Source organism: Arvicanthis niloticus, chromosome 11 (assembly GCF_011762505.2).
Source record: "Arvicanthis niloticus isolate mArvNil1 chromosome 11, mArvNil1.pat.X, whole genome shotgun sequence".
NCBI classification, from domain to species: domain Eukaryota; kingdom Metazoa; phylum Chordata; class Mammalia; order Rodentia; family Muridae; genus Arvicanthis; species Arvicanthis niloticus.
Window position 1 is genome coordinate 41,931,296 of NC_047668.1, and position 18,794 is coordinate 41,950,089.

The 18,794-nt window shown below is 47.4% G+C and overlaps 1 protein-coding gene across 3 annotated transcripts in view; it reads right to left on the reverse strand.

Annotated features, from left to right (window-relative positions):
* Positions 1–17,457: 17,457 nt before the first annotated feature.
* The window catches only part of Hpcal1 (hippocalcin like 1), a 105,901-nt gene continuing 104,564 nt past the window's right edge, over positions 17,458–18,794 (reverse strand). For 2 of the 3 annotated variants that reach the window (XM_034514374.2, XM_034514375.2), the window contains one exon: positions 17,458–18,320. In XM_034514374.2, the coding sequence (XP_034370265.1) occupies positions 18,223–18,320 (98 nt within the window). In that variant the 3' untranslated portion in view covers positions 17,458–18,222. The remainder of the gene's footprint in view (positions 18,321–18,794) is intronic. The other variant, XM_076942079.1, reaches the window with a different exon arrangement.

Genomic DNA, 18,794 nt, shown 5'->3' on the forward strand with positions numbered 1-18,794 from the left:
CACTTTTAATCCAGGTTTTTCAAGGTGGGAAGACCAATTTGTAATCTAGATCATTTGAGATAGGAAGATCCACCTTTAATCTGGGTTACACCTTCTCGTGGCAGCCTATATAAAGAACATGGGAAAAGGATGCTTTCACTCTTGGCCTGTTTGCCCTTGCTTTCATTGGCAAGATCACTCCTTCACTGACACACTGGAGTCTTCTACTCTGGGATTCCAGTGTCTATTGAAGACCATCATAGATGCCCATATTCATGAACTGAAAAACTACTGGATTCTTGGATTGTTGGATTAGCTGGGCCACAGCCTGTAAGCCACTCTAATAAATTTCCCCTTTATGTCTCTATATAGATTTGCTCAATCTGTTCTGCTCTCTTAATACACCATCCTAGAAAACAGTTCAGTGTTTTGTAAGAAATAAAACATAGCACACAGGCTGGTAAAATGACTAAATGGGTAACGGTGCTTGGTGATCTGAGGCCAAAACCCAGGACCAATAGAGCAAAACTGACTCCTTCAGGTTGTCTTCTGATCTCTACATACATACAACCCACACATGAAATAAGTAAATGAATTAAATTTAAAAACAATACACTGAACATACAATTGCTGTGAGGTCCATCTGTTGCACTCCTGGGCAGTTATCCCAGTGACATGGAAACTCGAGTTCACCTTTTTGTAAATGTTCACAATGATTGTATGTGTAATGGAAGCAGCCGTCCAGATGTCCTTCAATGGTGACTTGCTAAACCAGCCGCCATGCATAAGCGCTGTGGAATGCAGCTTAGCCATGAAGAGGAACAAAACCTCAAACACTCTGCTTGGGTGACTCTAGGGAATTCTACAGAGTGAGAAAAAAAATCCTGGAAAGGGAGGGGGGAGAGAGAGAGAGAGAGAGAGAGAGAGAGAGAGAGAGAGAGAGAGACAGACAGACAGACAGACAGAGAGACAGACAGAGAGAGAAACAGAGAGAGACAGAGAGACAGAGAGAGAGGCAGAGAGAGAGAGAGAGGGAGAGAGAGAGACAGAGAGAGACAGAGAGAGAGAGAGAGAGAGAGAGGTGTGTATGATGATTATTAAAGACCAATGGGAGCCTCCTGTGGGTGCTGTAACCATGTGGAGTCTTGACTCCATTTACAGATATGCGAAAAGAAGGAAGAGAAAGGTATAGAATGCAACACACACCCACAGACGACAGAGACACACCCACACCTTCACCCTCACCCACAGCCGCACCCACACTCTCACCCACACAAATGAATGCAAGTGGAGTGATGACTGGGGATAGGGGTATCATTACAAAAGCTACTAGCATCAGTGTAGTGTCACACGCCTTTAATCCCAGCACTTGGGAAGCAGAGGCAGGCAGATCTCTGTGATTTTAAAGCCAGCCTGGTTCACAGATTGAATTTCAGGCAAGGGCTATACAGAGAAGCCCTGTCAAAGGTCCCAAGGATGCCTGTGTCTCATAACTGAAGGCATGTCCTATTGTTCTTTGCCCTCACCTCTCTTTGAAAGTCCTGGCTGCTGGAAGGTGTATCAGTAGCTGGAAGATGTATCAGTAGCTGGAAGATGTATCAGTAGCTGGAAGATGTATCAGTAGCTGGAAGATGTATCAGTAGCTGGAAGATGTATCAGTAGCTGGAAGATGTGTCGGCTGCTGGTGTTCCTGTTCTTTGCCATCTACAGATTTCTTGATGATCATCTCTGTTCCTTCTCCTAATCCCAAGCATCCTCTTCTGCTTATCAGAGCCAGACCTTCCCTTGCTGCATAAGTATGACATGTTTGTTTTTCAGATATTGTCACCAGCTCCCTCTGGAGGGATGGGACCTACCTCACTGCTAACAGTTTTCTTTTCTGAATGCCCATGAGCACGCTTGCTCTGCCCAGGCCTGAGCTGTATCTGTAAGCAAGGAAGAGAGTTAGTTTGCACTTAGTTGTACTTAGGCTCTTGAATGAGGCTCTGCGGAGCTTATGCCTTCTGGGGCAAAGTCGAGGAACACAAGTCACGTCAGTGTCCACACATGCTGTCATGGGTATGCTGAGGAAGCCTACTCATCAGTCTAGTCTAGACTGACAGTATCCCCTCTCCTGCCTCCTCACTTGGGAAATGTCACTGAGCTAGCTCCGTGGGGAAAGCACAGCTGGGAATTTCCTAGGTCCGCATCACTTCGTGCAGTGGAAGGGGGCCTGACTCTTTTCTGAAGTTTGCAACAAGGACATGTTGCTGTCTTGGATTACCCACTTCTGGGTCTTGTTACTATGGAAGAAAGGTTCTTGCTCAGCCACAAGAGGGCAGCTCAAAAGAGAAAACTATGTCCAACAGAAACCCCCAGTGGAGGAAAGATGCAACACTCAGGACTTGATATGGAGGTGCCCATTGCTCTGCGGGAGACAGGTGATGAAATTGCTACATGTTAATTCTAGTTTCTGTTTTAAAACCTTTGACTTGTTGCTATGAAAACAAATACATGGAAAGAATGCAGGTTGGTGACACAAAATGAGTTTCTTCTTCCTAACATTAGACGTCTGTTTCCCTCTACCCTTTGACAAGTCACTGCCAGCAGAGACAGACTGTGGGAGGGCAGCCAACGCTCTTTCCTGGGAAGTGAGTGGCTTCAGCCTGAGCTCCCGAGGTGTGTGTAGGGTGGATCGGGTGCAATTTTAAGCTAATTGATGAACTGCTGTGGGAAGTCCATTCATTAAAACACACTCTTGGTATTGATGAAACCATAAAGCTGCAGGGGCCAGGAGGAGGCATGGAGACGCTGCCCCAGGGGACAACCTTCATGTTTCTGTATGACTCACTAGGCTGTCTTCCAGAGACAGGGGACAGCACAGTCTTGGTGGCAGGGAGAGTCTTACTGTGACTCCCAGTGGGTCCTCTTCTACACAAAGAGGTAACAGTTGTCCCCTAGGATGGTCTTATGTAATGTCACTGCTACAGAGCCTTCTACATGGGGCTCATTAAAGGGCTGCCTCTGAGGACCAAGACAGGGCAAGGATGTCTGGGATGGAGCACAGGAACAATGTGGCCCCTCCGTGAGGCCTCTAAGTGTCCCTCCCTTGGGAAAGAGATGATTTAACTCATACTGATGTGTTAGGTCTATATTTTGCCGTGAGAAAAGATATACAATTCAGAAGACCTTTTAAAGCAGGAAAACTGTAGGTTAGACTCTCCTAGGCTCCAAATGGGCTTCCGAGCACACAGCAGAGGGGCAACTGCAGTCCCAGGTGGCCCACTCCATCCCATCCTATTTCCCACCATGCCCAGTGCTAGTCTCCAATACAGACTGGCTAGCAAGTAATGGAGGGAGAATAAGTCCCAAGAGTTTCTCAAAACACACTGAGATCGGTGTTACAGTCCCTAAGGGCCCTCTCCCCGCCCAGAGGGAGGTGACTTCCTCATAGTCCCTGCCAGGAAGGGAACCCCCAGTAGTCCCAGCAACTCCATCCTTCTGAGACTAAAAGTTTCTCTTTTCTCATACAAACCTTGCAGACAGGCAATCAGGCCCACCTCACTAATGGCTCTGGAGTAGGCGAGTGGGCAGAGGAGGCAGTGAGTGGGGCTTGTGTGTGTGTGTGTGTGTGTGTGTGTGTGTGTGTGAGAGAGAGAGAGAGAGAGAGAGAGAGAGAGAGAGAGATGAGAGCACTGATCACCTATCTCAGTGTGTTTTGAGAAACTCTTGGGACTTATTCTCCCTCCATTACTTGCTGGCTAGTCTGTATTGGAGACCAGCACTGGGCATAGTGAGAAATAGAATGGGATGGAGTGAGCTATTTCCTTACTTCAACCACTCAATACAGATACAGAAAAAGGCCCAGTGCTTGCTTGTTTCCTTCCTCCCTCCCTCCCTCTTCCTCCTCTTCCTCTTCTCCCTCTTCCTCCTCTTCTTCCTCCTCCTCCTCCTCCTTCTCTCTCTCTTTATTTTCTTTCTTTCTTTCTTTCTTTCTTTCTTTCTTTCTTTCTTTCTTTCTTTCTTTCTTTCTGGAGACCAAGTCTCTCTACAATATAGCTTTGGCTGTCCTAGAACTCTCTATGTAGACTAGGTTGGCCTTAGACTAAAAGAGATCCATCTGTATCTTTGAGTGCTGGGAATAAAGATGTGTGCCACCATGCCTGGCCTCTGCTTTGTTTTTTTTTTTAAGGTCTATTTGTTTTATTTTATGTGTGTAAACATTAGTCTGAACGTATGTATGTATGTATGTATGTATGTATGTATGTATATATGTTTGTATGTATGTGTACCACATGAGTGTAGTACCTCTGAAGGCCAGAAGAGGGAGTCACTGGAGTAACCGACAGTTGTGAGCTGCTGTGGGTGCTGGGAACTGAATGGGGTTGTCTGCAAGAGCAGCCAGTGCTCTGAATCACTGAGCCATCTTTCCAGCCTGCCTTTTCTGTTTTAAATGATGTCTGTGACTGTTGACTGCCAGCAGCCCAGAACTTTCCAGGGAGCAGTCACACCCCACGGTCCCAGGTGTGCCTTCAGACAGTGGAATTCCTCCCACAGTTACCCTTAAACTCTTAGCGTTTGCTCTCCCAGCATCCCTGTAGCTCAGGGATGCAGTAGCTCAGCTGGCCCAGGATCTGGGCTGTTACCAGGGCAACTTCCTCTCTGCGTTTCCAGGTGGCTGCTGGCAGACCCAGGTTCCTGTGGGCTGTTGCTACCTGGGCCTCTGATAGGGCAACTCACACTGGCAGGAGGTCTCCCTCCTCATAGTGAGTGGGGAATAAGTTGATAGAGACCAACTCAGGGTCCTGTTTTATTACCAGATCTTAGAAGTCACCTGTAGCTTGAGGTCAGGACCGTCTAAGGAGGTTACCTCCCATCTCCCCCATCTCTCTCCTCTTTTTTTTTTTTTTTTTTTTTTTTGAGACAGGTTTTTTCTGGGTAGCCTTAGCTATTCTAGAACTCACTCTGTAAACCAGGCTGGCCTCATACTCAGAAATTCAGCTACCGCTGTCCCCTGCTGGGATTAAAGCCATGCTTCACCACTGCCTGGTGCCTTATTCTTAAACACAGAAGCATGCTAAGCTTTTTCACGTGGCTATGTAGACATATCTTAGTCTTGCAACTGTATGTATAGATGTATGTGTATCCCACATTCTGCATACTGCATTCCATACCCCAAAATTGCTTGACTGTGTCTCTCGGGATTGATGTTCGGTTCTTACGACAAAGAATGCTCTAGTGAGCGTTTGCCAGTCATGTCTGTGGGGTTGTGGGAGAAAGTCCTGATGTCAGTCTAGTCTCCTTCCTTCCTCCCTCCCTCTGACCTCTAACTGACCTGCACCCTGGCTCATCTCACAGCTAAACAAGCACCAGCAGAACCCAGGCAGTCGTCTCCCCTCCCCTCCCCTCCCCTTCTTTCCCCTCCCCTCCCCTCCCCTCCCCTTCTTTCCCCTCCCCTCCCCTTCTTTCCCCTCCTCTCCTCTCCCCTCCCTCCTTGGAGGGTCCTGACCTCAAGCTACAGGCTACCTAAGGACTATCTAGCATGTCTGTCTTTCTGGGCCTGTGAGCTCTCAGCTAGCAGGTATCACTGAAAGTGAATGGAAGCCTTGCACAGTCCTGGCCTTGGCCATCATGCTCTGACAGCTAGTGCAGGGATAATGGATTAACCACACCTTGAATATCAACACTGTTGTTAACAGAGTTGCCTTTCACGGCTGGAGACAAACATGGGGAACAGTCAATTTTAAGTATTTGTGTGGTGTAAATGCCTCTCTGGACTGTGGCTCTCTGACCCGCATTTTTTTCCCATGTGGCCCTGGGCATGGTAGACTTTTCCTTCCTCCTTTGGCCCTCTGACAATGACTCCTGCTCAGCCCTAAGACCTGAAGAAGCCGTCCATCTCCACACTAAGTGACAAGGCCTGCCTCTGATCTTCCCCTAGACCCTAACGTTGGCCTGACAAGCCATGCTCACAGTGCCCCTTGTTGACAAGGGCCCTGAGAAGCCATGCTCACAGTGGCTGCTGGGGACCAGGAAAGCCATTCATTGTGTCTCCCTCTCAGTTTGTGCCCACTGGGGAGACACATTGGTGGCAACTTTTCTTCTCCCCCAAATTATGAGAATCAGCATAGTGAGGCTCAGTGGGCCAGATGGGGGGGGGGGGGTCCATTGGAAGAGACTGGGGATTGACCCTCTGTGGTTGGTTAATATTAGTTGTTAGTTTGAGTAGATCTAGAGCAGTGGTTCTCAGTCTTCCTAACGCTGCGACCCTTTAATACAGCTTCTCGCGCCGTGGTGACCCCGAGCCACAGAGTTATTTGTTGCTACTTCATAACTTTGTGTTTCTACTGTTATAAATTGTAATGTAAATATTTGATATGTAGAATATCTGATATGTGCCCCCCCCCAAGGGGTTGAGACCCACAGGGTGAGAACCACTGATCTAGCATCACCAAAGAGATTATGACTCGGGGTATGTCTTCAGGGGAATTATCTGTTAGATGGATTAATGTGAGAAGAGCCACCCACCTTAAATATGGGCAGCAGTACCCCCCAGCTGGGATGCCAGTGAGCATATACCGGAGAGAGCCAGCTGAGTACCGGTATTCATCTCTCTGTGCTTCCTGTAGCCATGATAGACTGCATCCTTTTAAACTGCCATAGAAACCCTTTCTTCCATGAGTTGCTTCTTGAAGATATCTGCTTGCAGACACCAGAGAAGAAACAAACCAGCACACCCTGCCAGCCGTGGCTGCACTGCTCAGCCACCATGAGCTGAGGACCTGGCTTTGAAGAGACCTGCCCTAGGGGACGGAAGTGGCTCAGTGAAGGACTGAGTGTGGAATTGCTTGGAGTCTCAATTAGAATGAGGAGTCCAGCCCCAAGCACTGCTCCTCAAGACCACATCCCTGCAGGGCATAGTTTCATATTACAGTCACCCTCCAATGTCCATTCCACAGTGGAGCCTAAACTAATGAAAGGGTGGCCATTGTGGCACTGCTTTGGCCGTGGCTGGCCTTCCCCCCAAAGCCCCCCCAGCACAGTGTCTGTTGAATAGACTGATTGTCTTCACTGCTGACCTCCTACCCAAGCTCCCACCACAGTTAACTCTTCCATGTGCACCTCTTCCATGCCGACACCATTCCAGGCTTAACAAAATTCATCCTAGTTAGTATCCAACTGGCCACAGAGAAGAAAGCGCTGCCCAGCCTCTCTTTACCCCTATGCTGACTGATCTTGGTTAGTCATCTTGACTATAACTGGAATCAACTAAATCCACCAAACAGAAGGTAAATGTAGTTCTCACTGACTAGTTGTTGGGTATGCCTGTACACCAGTAGAAGATACAGTTGCAAACATGGATTAGAGAGAGCTGTTACGGTATGGTTGGTTTCTGCTTGTTCTCTATCTCCTGCATCCCAGCCTGCACATCTGTGGGTTTGAGGAAGACTATTCCATCCCAGTTTCTTTCTTTCTTTTTTTTTTTTTTAAAGAATTTATTTATTTTGTGTAAGTACACTGTAGCTGTCTTCAGACACCCATATGAGGGCATCAGATCTCATTATGGATGGTTGTGAGCCACCATGTGGTTGCTGGGATTTGAACTCATGACCTCTGGAAGAGCAGTCAGTGCTCTTAACCACTGAGCCATCTCACCAGCCCAACAATTTTTTTTTTTTTTTTTTTTTGGTTTTTCGAGACAGGGTTTCAAGCCATGTGTAGATCTATGTCATCACTGTCACCTGTGGTTCTTCCTGTGTCAATATGGTTAGAAAATGGCAGAGAAGCTTCTGTGGGGAGGTGACTCCAGTTTCTCCAAATAATGAGGCTTCCTGCTCCATCCTTAGCTCTGTACCCTTTGTCCTGACTTTCTGCTCAGGTTCCCTTTCAAGTACCCTCCCCCTGTGGTCCATCTGTAAACGGACTAGTGCCTAAGCTGCGTTTACCAGAAACAGCTACATGTCTGGGAGGCTTTGCAGGGCCTTGTGTTAATTTTGGCGTGAGTAAAAGAAAATATACTTGCATGATTTGCCAATAACATTTAGCAGCTGCAGCTAAGGCAACAGTGACTCTGAAGTCTGTGTCATGAGGTTAAAGCATAGTTTTGTGCACAAGTGACACCACTGGGGTGCTTCTGGTTTTTGACTAAATTCTACACTGAGGGGTCTTTCCTTACTGAGACAGTCTCCGAGAAACCTAGCAAGTGAACTCCCACAAAAGCACTGGGAGGGAAACGCCCTATCTCCTTGATATCAATTTTCTGCTCCACATGTTTTGGTTCACTCACTAACACATGAATTCTTCCATCCATTAACACTGACGTTGGAGGGCGGAAAATCGAAGCCCCAGACACACCCTGCAGGCTGCAGAAGCGGCAACTGGAGTAGTGCAACAGTGCCATCTACTGGTCATTCTTAGTTTTGCACCCTAGGGTAGCTCTTGAATACCTCAGTATTGTGCCTTGTTAGTCCTTCAAGACTATGCAGGGCTTTCCTAGAGAGCCAAAGATGACCTCAAATTTGAGACTCTCCTGCCTTAGCTTCTCTAGTGCTGGGAGTAGAAGGGTGAACCATCATGACTGGATTACTTAAACTTTGGAAGGCTCGTGTTTTTAATATACAGTGGGAAACAGGACTAGTGATCTGACCCTAATTAGACCAGCATGGCCGTTAAAAATATGTGAGCCACAGGAACACAGTAGATCCACCAAACAGAAGGTAAATGTAGTTCTCACTGACTAGTAGCTAGTGAGACTAGGAAGGAGGTGTAGGGGACAGGGAAGGCTGCACAAATGAGACCCAAGAGATGAGGTTTTATAGGATGAGTAGGAGTTTTCCATTCAAAGGGGGAAGAGCAATCCAGATGCAGGAACCATGTGTACAGAGGCATTTTAGTAAGAAGGGTCCCACTGCACTTAGGACATTTCATTGAGTTTGGTCTGGTCTAAGCTTAAAGTGAGTGAGGTGGGGGTGGAGAGATAGATCAGTGGTTAGAGCACTTACTACATCTGCTGGCACCAGAGTTTGGTTCCCAACAACCATGCACCGGGGCTCACAACTGCCTGTAACTCCAGCTTCAGGAGATCCAATGTCCTGTTCTGAGCCTCCACAGGCACCTGCATGCATATTTGTACATGCATATAGTCTCTCTTACACACACACCTGTCTGCAATTGAAATAGTAAAAATAAGTCTTTAAAAATCCACTGAGTGAAGTAAAGTGGGTAAGTTTGGCTGGAACCATCTTGCTTCCAAAATTCCTCCATCCTCCCAGCCCCAGCCTTGCTGTTCCTACCTGCTACCATTGCCACCACACTGTCTCTGACACTAGCTAGCTACAAGGTTTAGTATAAGGTGAGGTGTGGATTGGGGTTAGCTTCTCCCACAAGCCACAGAAGGGCAAGAACCACATTCTGTAAGGCTCACCAAGGCTTTGTCCCTTTTGGGTGGTGCTTTTGCCACACACTTGGATGGCCCTGACAGGAAGTTCATCTTTAGATTTGAAAACAGACTGTGGGACCATCTGGGGACACTGTGATCCTAGGGGCTTTGTTGGTAGTGTCTCTCTCCCCTGGGCTTCTCTGATGCATGTTCCTCTCTGACACATAGTAGCATCTATGTATCTAGGTAACTATCATCTATACATCTATATATCTATCTATGTACATATGTATGTATGTACCTATGTATGTATGTATGTATGTATGTATCTATCTATCTATCTATCTATCTATCTATCTATCTATCTATAATCTATGTATATATGTAACGATCATCTATGTATCAATCATCCGCTTCTAGAAACAGGGTGGTCAACAGGTGGCGCTGTGGGGCCATTACCTGCACCATCAGATACAAAAGCTGAGAGGACAGTGTGAGGCAAAATACATAGGAACTAGATAGAGGGTGTGGGGTCCATCTGAACCCATTCTGCTTGGATGTGTACTCCCAAACAGGAATACAGCACCAAATATATGCACACAAGTTTGGTCATATCTACTAGTAAAATGGATGTACACACACACCTACATTCCCATAAGTGCGTGTATACACGTGTACATTCATGGCAGTACAAACACACGTATGTGGGTATAGAAAAATTAGTATAGACCTAAAGTACTGTATGAATATATATACTAAAGTATACTGGCTGGTATTATGTCAATTTGACACAAGCTAGCGTTACCAGAGGACAGAGCCTCAACTGAAAAAAAAAAAAAAATAACCCCAAAAGATTGGGCTGTAGGCAAGCCTGCAGAGTATTTTATAAATCAGTGATTTATGGGGGAAAGCCCGGTCCATAGTGTGTAGTGCCATCCCTGGGCTGCTGGTTCTGGGTTCTATAAGAACCATGAGCAAGCCATGAGCAAGCCAGTCACTCTTCTATGGTCTCTGTATCAGCTCCTGCCCCAGGAGCTCCAGGTTCTTGCTCTGTCATTTCCTGCTCTGACTCCCTTCATTGCGGGACTCTGCTGTGGAAGTGTAAGCCGCATAAACCCTCTCCTCCCCGACTTGCTTTTGATCATGATGTTTGCTAACTGAGCCAATAGTTACGCAGCCGCGTGCTTTACGACACTATGGTGGGCCAATAGTTACGCAGCCGCGTGCTTTACGACACTATGGTGGTCCGTGAGGGGCTGTGTCTACCTGTCTGCATAATCACGGTCTTGTTTCTTTTTGAGACATGGTTTTTATGCCTGGGCTGGTTTCAAATTCACTGTGTAGCCAAGGAGCACCTTGGTCTTCTGATGGGATTCCAAGCCCTACACTCTGCTGATTCAGTGCCAAGGATTGAACCTAGGGCTTTGGCATTGTACGAAAACACTACAGGCTGAGCCACATCCCCCACCCTACTCCCCATTCCAACAGTCTCTGTAAGGAGAGAACAGTTTCTAGGCCTGGGTGAGCCAGTAGGTGTTGATTTGGTTCTGTGGGCAAGTGAGAAAGGGCTTCAGGGTTCTCTGTGAATCTTCAGGAGACCTGGGGAAGACACCCCCAGGGCCTGCTGTTCACACACAAGAAGAGAACCAGGTGCTTTCGGTCCACCTGCTTCTTACTGAGCCTGGACCGTGTGGGCAGGGCTCCCGATGCTGTCTCCGATGCTGGAAGACATAGCAACATGTCTGGGCTCACTAGTTCATCTGGCTCTGGGTTTTCCCCAAAGTCCCAGGACAAGGGGCTGCAGTGGAAGGGAAGAGACAAGAGACTGGGCACTGTGTGTGGGCAGCAGGGAGAGACAATGTACCCCGAGCCTCACCCATGGGGCCGAGACCGCCCACACCATTGCAAGGAACTGAAGAGGAGGCTCGTGTCCCATGTGGAAGCATTGGACCTGGTGCCCCAGGACACTGTCCAGAAAGGGGCCTAGGGTGACAAATGTCAAGGAGAAAGTCAGACAGTGCTGACCACCATCCAGTCACTCAATAGCAATGAGAAAGTGGATTCTGGTTTATACATCCCCCTGCTAAGCTTGTCTAATGTGTTTCTTCCCAGCAGGCAGAACCAATATAGCTAGTTCCGACACAGCAGTGCGGTGTCTGAATTGGGGTCAGCTGAGGAGTGAGTGCCGCCTTAGGCTCTTGGGGCTCCAGGCTTGTCTTCAGCAGCTCAGCAAGGGAAAGGTCATGCTCAGTTCTGGTGCAAAGGTGGTAAGTTTCCCACTATGAAAAACCTGAAGAATTCCAGTTACTCCAACATGCTCCGAGACCTGGTTTTTTGCTAGTGGTCATGACTTAGCCAGGGAGATTGGTAAGGAGAGCTCACACCCCCCAGGGCTCTCCTCTATGTGAGATGAGGAGGCATGCTTAAAGAAACTGGGCCAGTCCTCTGTGTGTGTGTGTGTGTGTGTGTGTGCGCGCGCGCGCGTGCGTGTGCACACACATGTATACTCCATGTATATATCTCTAGCCACGTCCTAAAGCTATCTGCAGGGTGCAGGATGTTAGCCTGAATGTGTATGTGTCCAGTCACTTCCTAAGGCCTGTGCTATGTGCATGCTACAGGATGTTGGCCCGAACTCTGTGTGGAGCAGAGATAAGTCAACCTAGTTCTTGCCCTTGGGGCCTTCAGCATCTAGAAGGATGAGGCTGACCAGAGACCCAGCCCCATGGGTAGCAGGGTGGGGAGCAGTGGTCTTACCTGTCTGTCTCTGTTGTACTGCTCTTTGCTCTGTCCCACATGATGGGACATGTCAGCACCAGTGGCAATGTAGCTAGGTGCATGCTAACATACAGGTCCGTGAAATAAAGTCATGTAGCTTTGGAGTCAGACTCTACATTTCTATGGTCCACCTCATATTCGCTTCCCTTCAAAATTGTTATTATTATTGCGCTGGCTAGTTTTGTGTCAACTTGACACAAATTAGAGTCATCTGAGAGGAGGGAGCCTCAATTGAGAAAATACTCCCGTAAGATTGGACTGTGGGGAAATTTCTTAATTAGTGATTGATGGGGGAGAACTCAGCCTATTGTGGGTGGGGCCATCCCTGGGCTGGTGATCCTGGGTTCTATAAGAAAGCAGGCTGAGCAAGCAAGCCATGGGGAGCAAGCCAGGAAGCTTGAAAGGCTGCTTGGGAAGAATGGCTTACCACAGGGAAAACATTTAGGGACAGTCTCAGAACTCCTCCTGGATGCTGAGAAGAGAGAGAGAGGAGAGCCAAGATCTACAAAGGGCACTAGGGAGATGGCTCAGCACTTAAGAACACTTGTTGCTCTTGCTGAAGACCTGGGTTTGATTCCCAGTACTTACATGGTGACTCTCGGCCTTCCTCAACCCTCCTCTTCCTTGTTGCTGTTATTTTGGGGGTGCCGAGGATTGGAGCCCAGGGTCTCACGCATACTAGGCAAACATTTTACCCCTGAGCTGTATCCCCAACCATCCTCTTACTTCTTATGTCATGGTCTCGCTGGGCTGGCTGCCCAATGTGGCCTTGAACTTTTTCTGCAGCTCAATGGCCCTTGAGCTTGCAACCCTGTCTTCTCAGCTGGGATCACAGGTATGCACCACTGAACCTTTTCAACAGGCATCATAAATCAGAAAAGCATACACACTGGAAGAGCATAGTGCAACTTTTCCTCACAGAAAGTGCAGGTGGGAAGCCAGTTCCGGATGGCAAGAGAGGGTGACCTGTGGCCACAGCGTCCTACCTGTGACTCTGCCCTCTTCAATGCCACCAACCTGATGCCCATCCACAGAGATGAGCCTCACCTGGCCCTAAACTTCAGACAGTGGCACTGTAGCACTTTGTGCTGGGGCTCTCGGACTGAGAGGTGAGCTCAGTGGATAGCTGAGTGTTGCTGGAAGCGACTGTCTTTGTTTAGGCTCGGAGAGTGCTCCATTGCAGCGTAGGCCACAATTGCTTTGCCTACTCTCCCTCCACATTGGTAGCATTTCTATTTTTAGACTCATGAATAATCCTCTTAAAGGGAGCTGATGGCTCAGTCTTACTCTCAGGAACAACTCTGCCTTGCAGCTACTCAGTTTGTAGAAGGCAAAGGCACTGCAGCCTTATTTGTCTGTCTATCTATCTATCTGTCTGTCTGTCTATCTATCTACCATCTTATTGTCTACCTTCTATGTATCTATCATTTATTTATCATCTATGTATCTATCACCTATTGATCTATAATCTATGTATCTATGTAACTATCATTTATGTATCTATCATCTATTTTTGCTATCTTCTATTTATCTATCATTTATCTTCTATGTATCATTTATCTATTGATCACTGATGTATCTATCACATATACTTATCATCTATGTATCTATCTTATATTGTATATATCTATCATTTATGTATCTATCATCTATTTATAATCTATGTATTTATGTGACTATCATCTATGTACCTATCTATCTATAATCTATGTACCTATGTAACTATCATCTATGTATCTATCAATCTATCAGGTATGTATCTATCATGTATCTATGTCTTTAGAAGCTGGAAATAGTGCTGTAGTAGGCACAACCTATAGTCCCAGCACTCAGGAAGCAGAGGTAGATCTATCAGTCACAGTAGCCTCCCCCAGGCTCAGATACTGTGGGTTATTGGACACCCAAGTACTCACCTTCCCCACCCCTGTCCCCTTGAACTAGGTAGTGACAGAGCTCAGCAGGTTGTGGAGAGAAAGCCTCTGCAGTTCACATGGAGAGAGCGGTCAGCATGGCCTGGCATGGGAAAACCTCCTCCTCCTCCCTCCCCCCGCCCCCCATTTTTAAAGACAGGGTATCCCTATGTGGCCCTGGCTGATGGAGCTCACTCTGTAGATCAGACTGGCCCTGAACTCACAGAGGTCCTCCTGCCTCTGTCTACTGCATGGTGGGATTAAAAGCTTTCAAGACACTGCCACTGGTTCTGTCCCCTTCTTAAGGTTTATGTTTGCGAAGGTTATAGCCTGGCTAGGATTTGAACGTGCAGGTCCTGACCATCCCACCACAGCTTGCACTGCCCCTTGCTGCCTACCTTCCTAGGGCCTGGCAGAAGGCAGGCAGATCTTTCCAGCCCTGGCCCCCACCATCTTGCCTTCTCTCCTAGGGGAGCCCTGAGCCCCTTGTCTTCCCTGGACCCCTATCCTTTCATCTGGACCATGATTAAATAGCTCACTTAGAGCTGGCCCTGGGACAGCCCCCTCTTCTAACCTGCCTCATTGGGGGAAGGAGGGGGATGGCGAGACAGATTAGAATACAGTTGCAGTGGCCAGTGCTCACTGATTTCATTTTCTGTGTCTGGAGTAATTGGACCTCTTGAACTCATTAAATTAATTTAAATTTGAGTAACAAGCAGCTTGCTCTATGGACCTGAGCTGGGCTCTAGGCAAAGCCTGGTTGCTCTGGGCTCTGGTTAGCTGTTTCTCCTTAAGCTTCAGATAGTTCAGGGCTCAGCTGGAGCTAAATAAGCTGACTTTAACCTTGACCTGTTGTAGACAGGGTTTCGTTGCTGTAAAGAGAAACCATGACCAAGGAAAACATTTAATTGGGGCTAGCTTATGGTTTCAGAGGTTCAGTCCACTACTATCATGGTGGGAAGCAAGGCAGCATGCAGGGAGGCATGGTGATGGAAGAGCCAGGAATTCAATCCCAGCGCTCAGGGGGCCTGACAACAGGATCAGGCATTCAAGGTCATTCCTAGCTACAGACTGAGTTTTTGGCCAGCCAAGGATCCATAGTGAGACCCTGTCTCAAAAACAAAACCTGCCAATTGTCATAGAAAGTACTAATTTGGGATTTTGGTTAAGAGCTCTTCCAGAGGTCCTGAGTTCAATTTCCAAGCACCCACATACCGGCTCATGAATGTCTGTAACTCCAGTTCTAGCAGATCTGGCACCCTCACACAGACATACATATGAGCAAAACATAAAATAAAAGTAGAAAAATCTTTAAAAAGAAAAGGAAGAACTATTTCAAGGAAGAAGCCATCTCATGGCCAAACTCTGAGCTAGCCTTCTCCATGGGACCCCAGAACACCCACACAATGGCTAGTTGGAAGTCAAGGTGTTAGTCAGCTTCCATAGCCTTAGGGTTGGGGTGCTGTGGTGGTCTGAATATGCTTGACCCATGGGAAATGCACTAGTTTCAGAGGAAGCAACGACTACCAGGCCATTTGTGTGATACTACTTTGTATTCAGAACCTGTTGTGGTTTTGGTTAGCTGGGACTGAAGAACCAGCTATGATTAACAAGAGACTAGCACCACTGAAGTGAACTTTTGCTTTGCTGGGACAATACTGGTCAGCTGGGGTAGAAAAATCAGTTGTGACTTAAGAGAGAGCAGCATTATTGACTGAGGTGACCTCCTCTGGGAAGCATTTCTCCAGGGTCAAGCATGCAGAAGCAGGGTTCCAGATAGGGGCAAGGATGCATCTCTCGCTGGAAGCTGGACTTGGCTATGTGTTTCCCATACTGTAGTGGTTTGGGCAGCCTGAAATCTGCAGAGATGGGGGTGTCATAAAGAGAAACTGAGGCTTGGCACAATATCAGGGTCAGAGTCCCTGAAGAGAGGCCTGTAGTCTGTTGGAAAAGGTGCAGCCTCATTGCAGTGGTGACCCCAGCATACTGGAGATACATATTGGACTAAAGGATGTCTGCCAAGGACAGGCAGCTGTAGAATGGACCCAGCCTGAGCCCCTGAGAGAAGTTGTTTGCATCCTGTGGAGAGAAAAACTAGGACTGGAGTTGCCTTAGCCCTTTAGAGCCTAGAAAATTGTGAGTTCCAGATGTTAGACAGTGAGGTATTTACACTTCGGGACTTGGGTTTTGCTTTGCTTAGATTATGATGGCACCTGCTTCTTTTCCTCTTGGAGTAAGGAAGTATTTGTTTTTGACTTATAGGAACCTACAGGTAACATATTTGGGATTTTAAAAGAGAAACTTGGACACTTAAAGTGTTTAAAGTCTTAAAGATTATTGGAAATTTTAAATGTTGGGATGTGTCTTATATTGTAATATTGCTATTAACACACGATCTTGTGAATTAAAAAAAGAAAAGTTTAGAGTTTAATAGTGATGTATTTATGTGTCAAGTTGACAAAGAGTCAATTCTACTGGTTGTTTTTTTTTTTTTTTTTTTTTTTTTTTGCCAGTTTGACACAGCCTAGAGTCATCTGAGCAGTGGGAACCCCAGTTGAGAGAAGTCTCCACAGCTGGATCTCTGAGAGCCTGAGGCCAGCTTCATCTACAAACTGACCTTCAAACCGTCCAAGTCTGCAGTGAAAGCCTGTCTGAAAAAAAAAATAAAAATAAAAATAAAAATCCAAAATGAACGAACGACACAAACTCCAGAGAAAATGCCTCCATCAGATTGGCATGTAGGCAAGTCTGTGAGGGCATTCTCTTGATTAATGATTGATGTGGGTGGTGCCACCCCTTGGCTGTGTGAGAATGCCAGCCAGGATGGTGAGATGGCTCAGCAATTAAGAACACACACTAGTCTTGCTCGAGTTCCTGCCCTCACTGTTGATGAACTGTTACATCAACTGTTGAGTGAAATAAATCCTTTCTTCCTCAAGCTGCTCATAGCACCAGTAACCTTAACTAAGACATGGGGGTGGGGGCACGGAAGGCAGGAGGAAGACTGGCTCCTGATGACTTCTGGGCACAAGAGGCAAACATCTTCATAGTAGAAGCACTTTCAGGGACCAGATAGAGGGATGGCACCAGAAGAGGGTAATGAGAGCCAGGTCTGCCCCCTCACCACTGACGACCCTGCATCTGTTCTCTTAAAGGTGATTAAACCACAGAGGGAGGGAGGGAGGGAGGGAGGCAGCATGTCATAGTCAGACCTGCCAAGAACAGTCATCCTTTATTTTTACAAGTCTTTCTTGGCGTTAGGCTGATGTTGCAGAACAGGCATAGAACATGTGTAGACACAAGTGGCAGTTAGAAGGGTACCCCAGGGACTGTGTTTACCAACAACAGCTGGATGCCAAGTACCCACTTCTGCTAAGGGTCGGAACAACAAACAGGGTGCCTACATCAACACAGGAAACTCACAGACCTTGGTTTATTTGATCATTTTAATAGCCAGACCAATCAACAGGAAGGACGGAGCACACAGAAACACCTGTGTTTGCAGGACGGAGGGCAGATGTCCATAGCCCTGGGCATGCATGTATCTCCTGTGGAATCAGGCAAATCATGAATGCATAAATACCACAGCACAGCCAGACTTGGGAGTTGGGGGGGAGGGGGGAATCACAGGCCACAGGGGACCATGCTTCAAAGGCAGTCAGAGGCATTAAATACAGGGGCTAAACGTTATAGTCCATCTCAGCATACATATAACTCATATATTAAAATGAAGGAAACCACAGTATATACGTGCAAGCGGCTTTGGTCAGAGAAAATGAACAAGGGAGGTGGAGCCATGCACAGGAAGGGCTTGCCTGTCTACTCTCCATCTTCTTCATCCCCACAAAGTCACCTGGGATCATAGGATAAACGAGCTGGTCTCGGTAAGATACTGAAAAGTCCTGTCTGGTGTCCTTAAAGGCCTCCGGGCCCTCTGTGGGTAAGGAGGAGCCCTACAGCTGAGAACACTTGAACCCTTGGAAGGAAAGAACCGGCCTGGACTGGAGGGGGAGGGACATCGAATGGATCAGATAGAGGAAGGAGTCACAGCGGGCCAGGCCAGGTGGGTGCAATGTGCTGCCTGACCCAGGTCCCGGGAGAGCAGGAGAGATCACGGAGGAATCCACGTTTGCAAGCAAAGCTGAAGATGGCAGGTCAAGCCTGTGTTTCTCACAACTGTCCGAAAGCCCATTCCCCTCAGAACTGGCTTGCACTGCTGGGGTCACACTGCAGCAACCGGACAATGGATGGGTCGCTCTTGGCACCTTTGATGAATTCTTCCAGGGACAGTTTGCCTGAGGGATGAGAGCAGGAGACGGGAGGATTAGCCAGCGCTCTGGTTAAAGTCTGGATCCCTCTGGAAAACGGACAATGTCCAGTCTCCACTCACTTCTAAGGCATTTACGATTCTTTTTACATATGAGTGTGCACACGTTTATTTACTCTCTCTCTCTCTCTCTCTCTCTCTCTCTCTCTCTCTCTCTCTCGCACATGCCACATTGAGGCACATCTGTGGTCAGAGAACAACTAGTAAGAGCTGGTTCTCCTTTCATGGTGTAGGTCGTGGGGACTGAGCACAAGTCACAAGGTTTGGTAATGAACTCTGTGGCCAGAAGTAAGCTGCCAGCCCCATGTGGAGGCCAGGCGAGCCACCCTGATCCAGGGCAGCTGGGGAGATAGGACAAACTGTGGTGCTGGTCAAGTTCTATTTCTGTTACTGTGATAAAAATCCCCCGACCAAAAGCAACTTAAGGGAGGAAGTTTCCTTT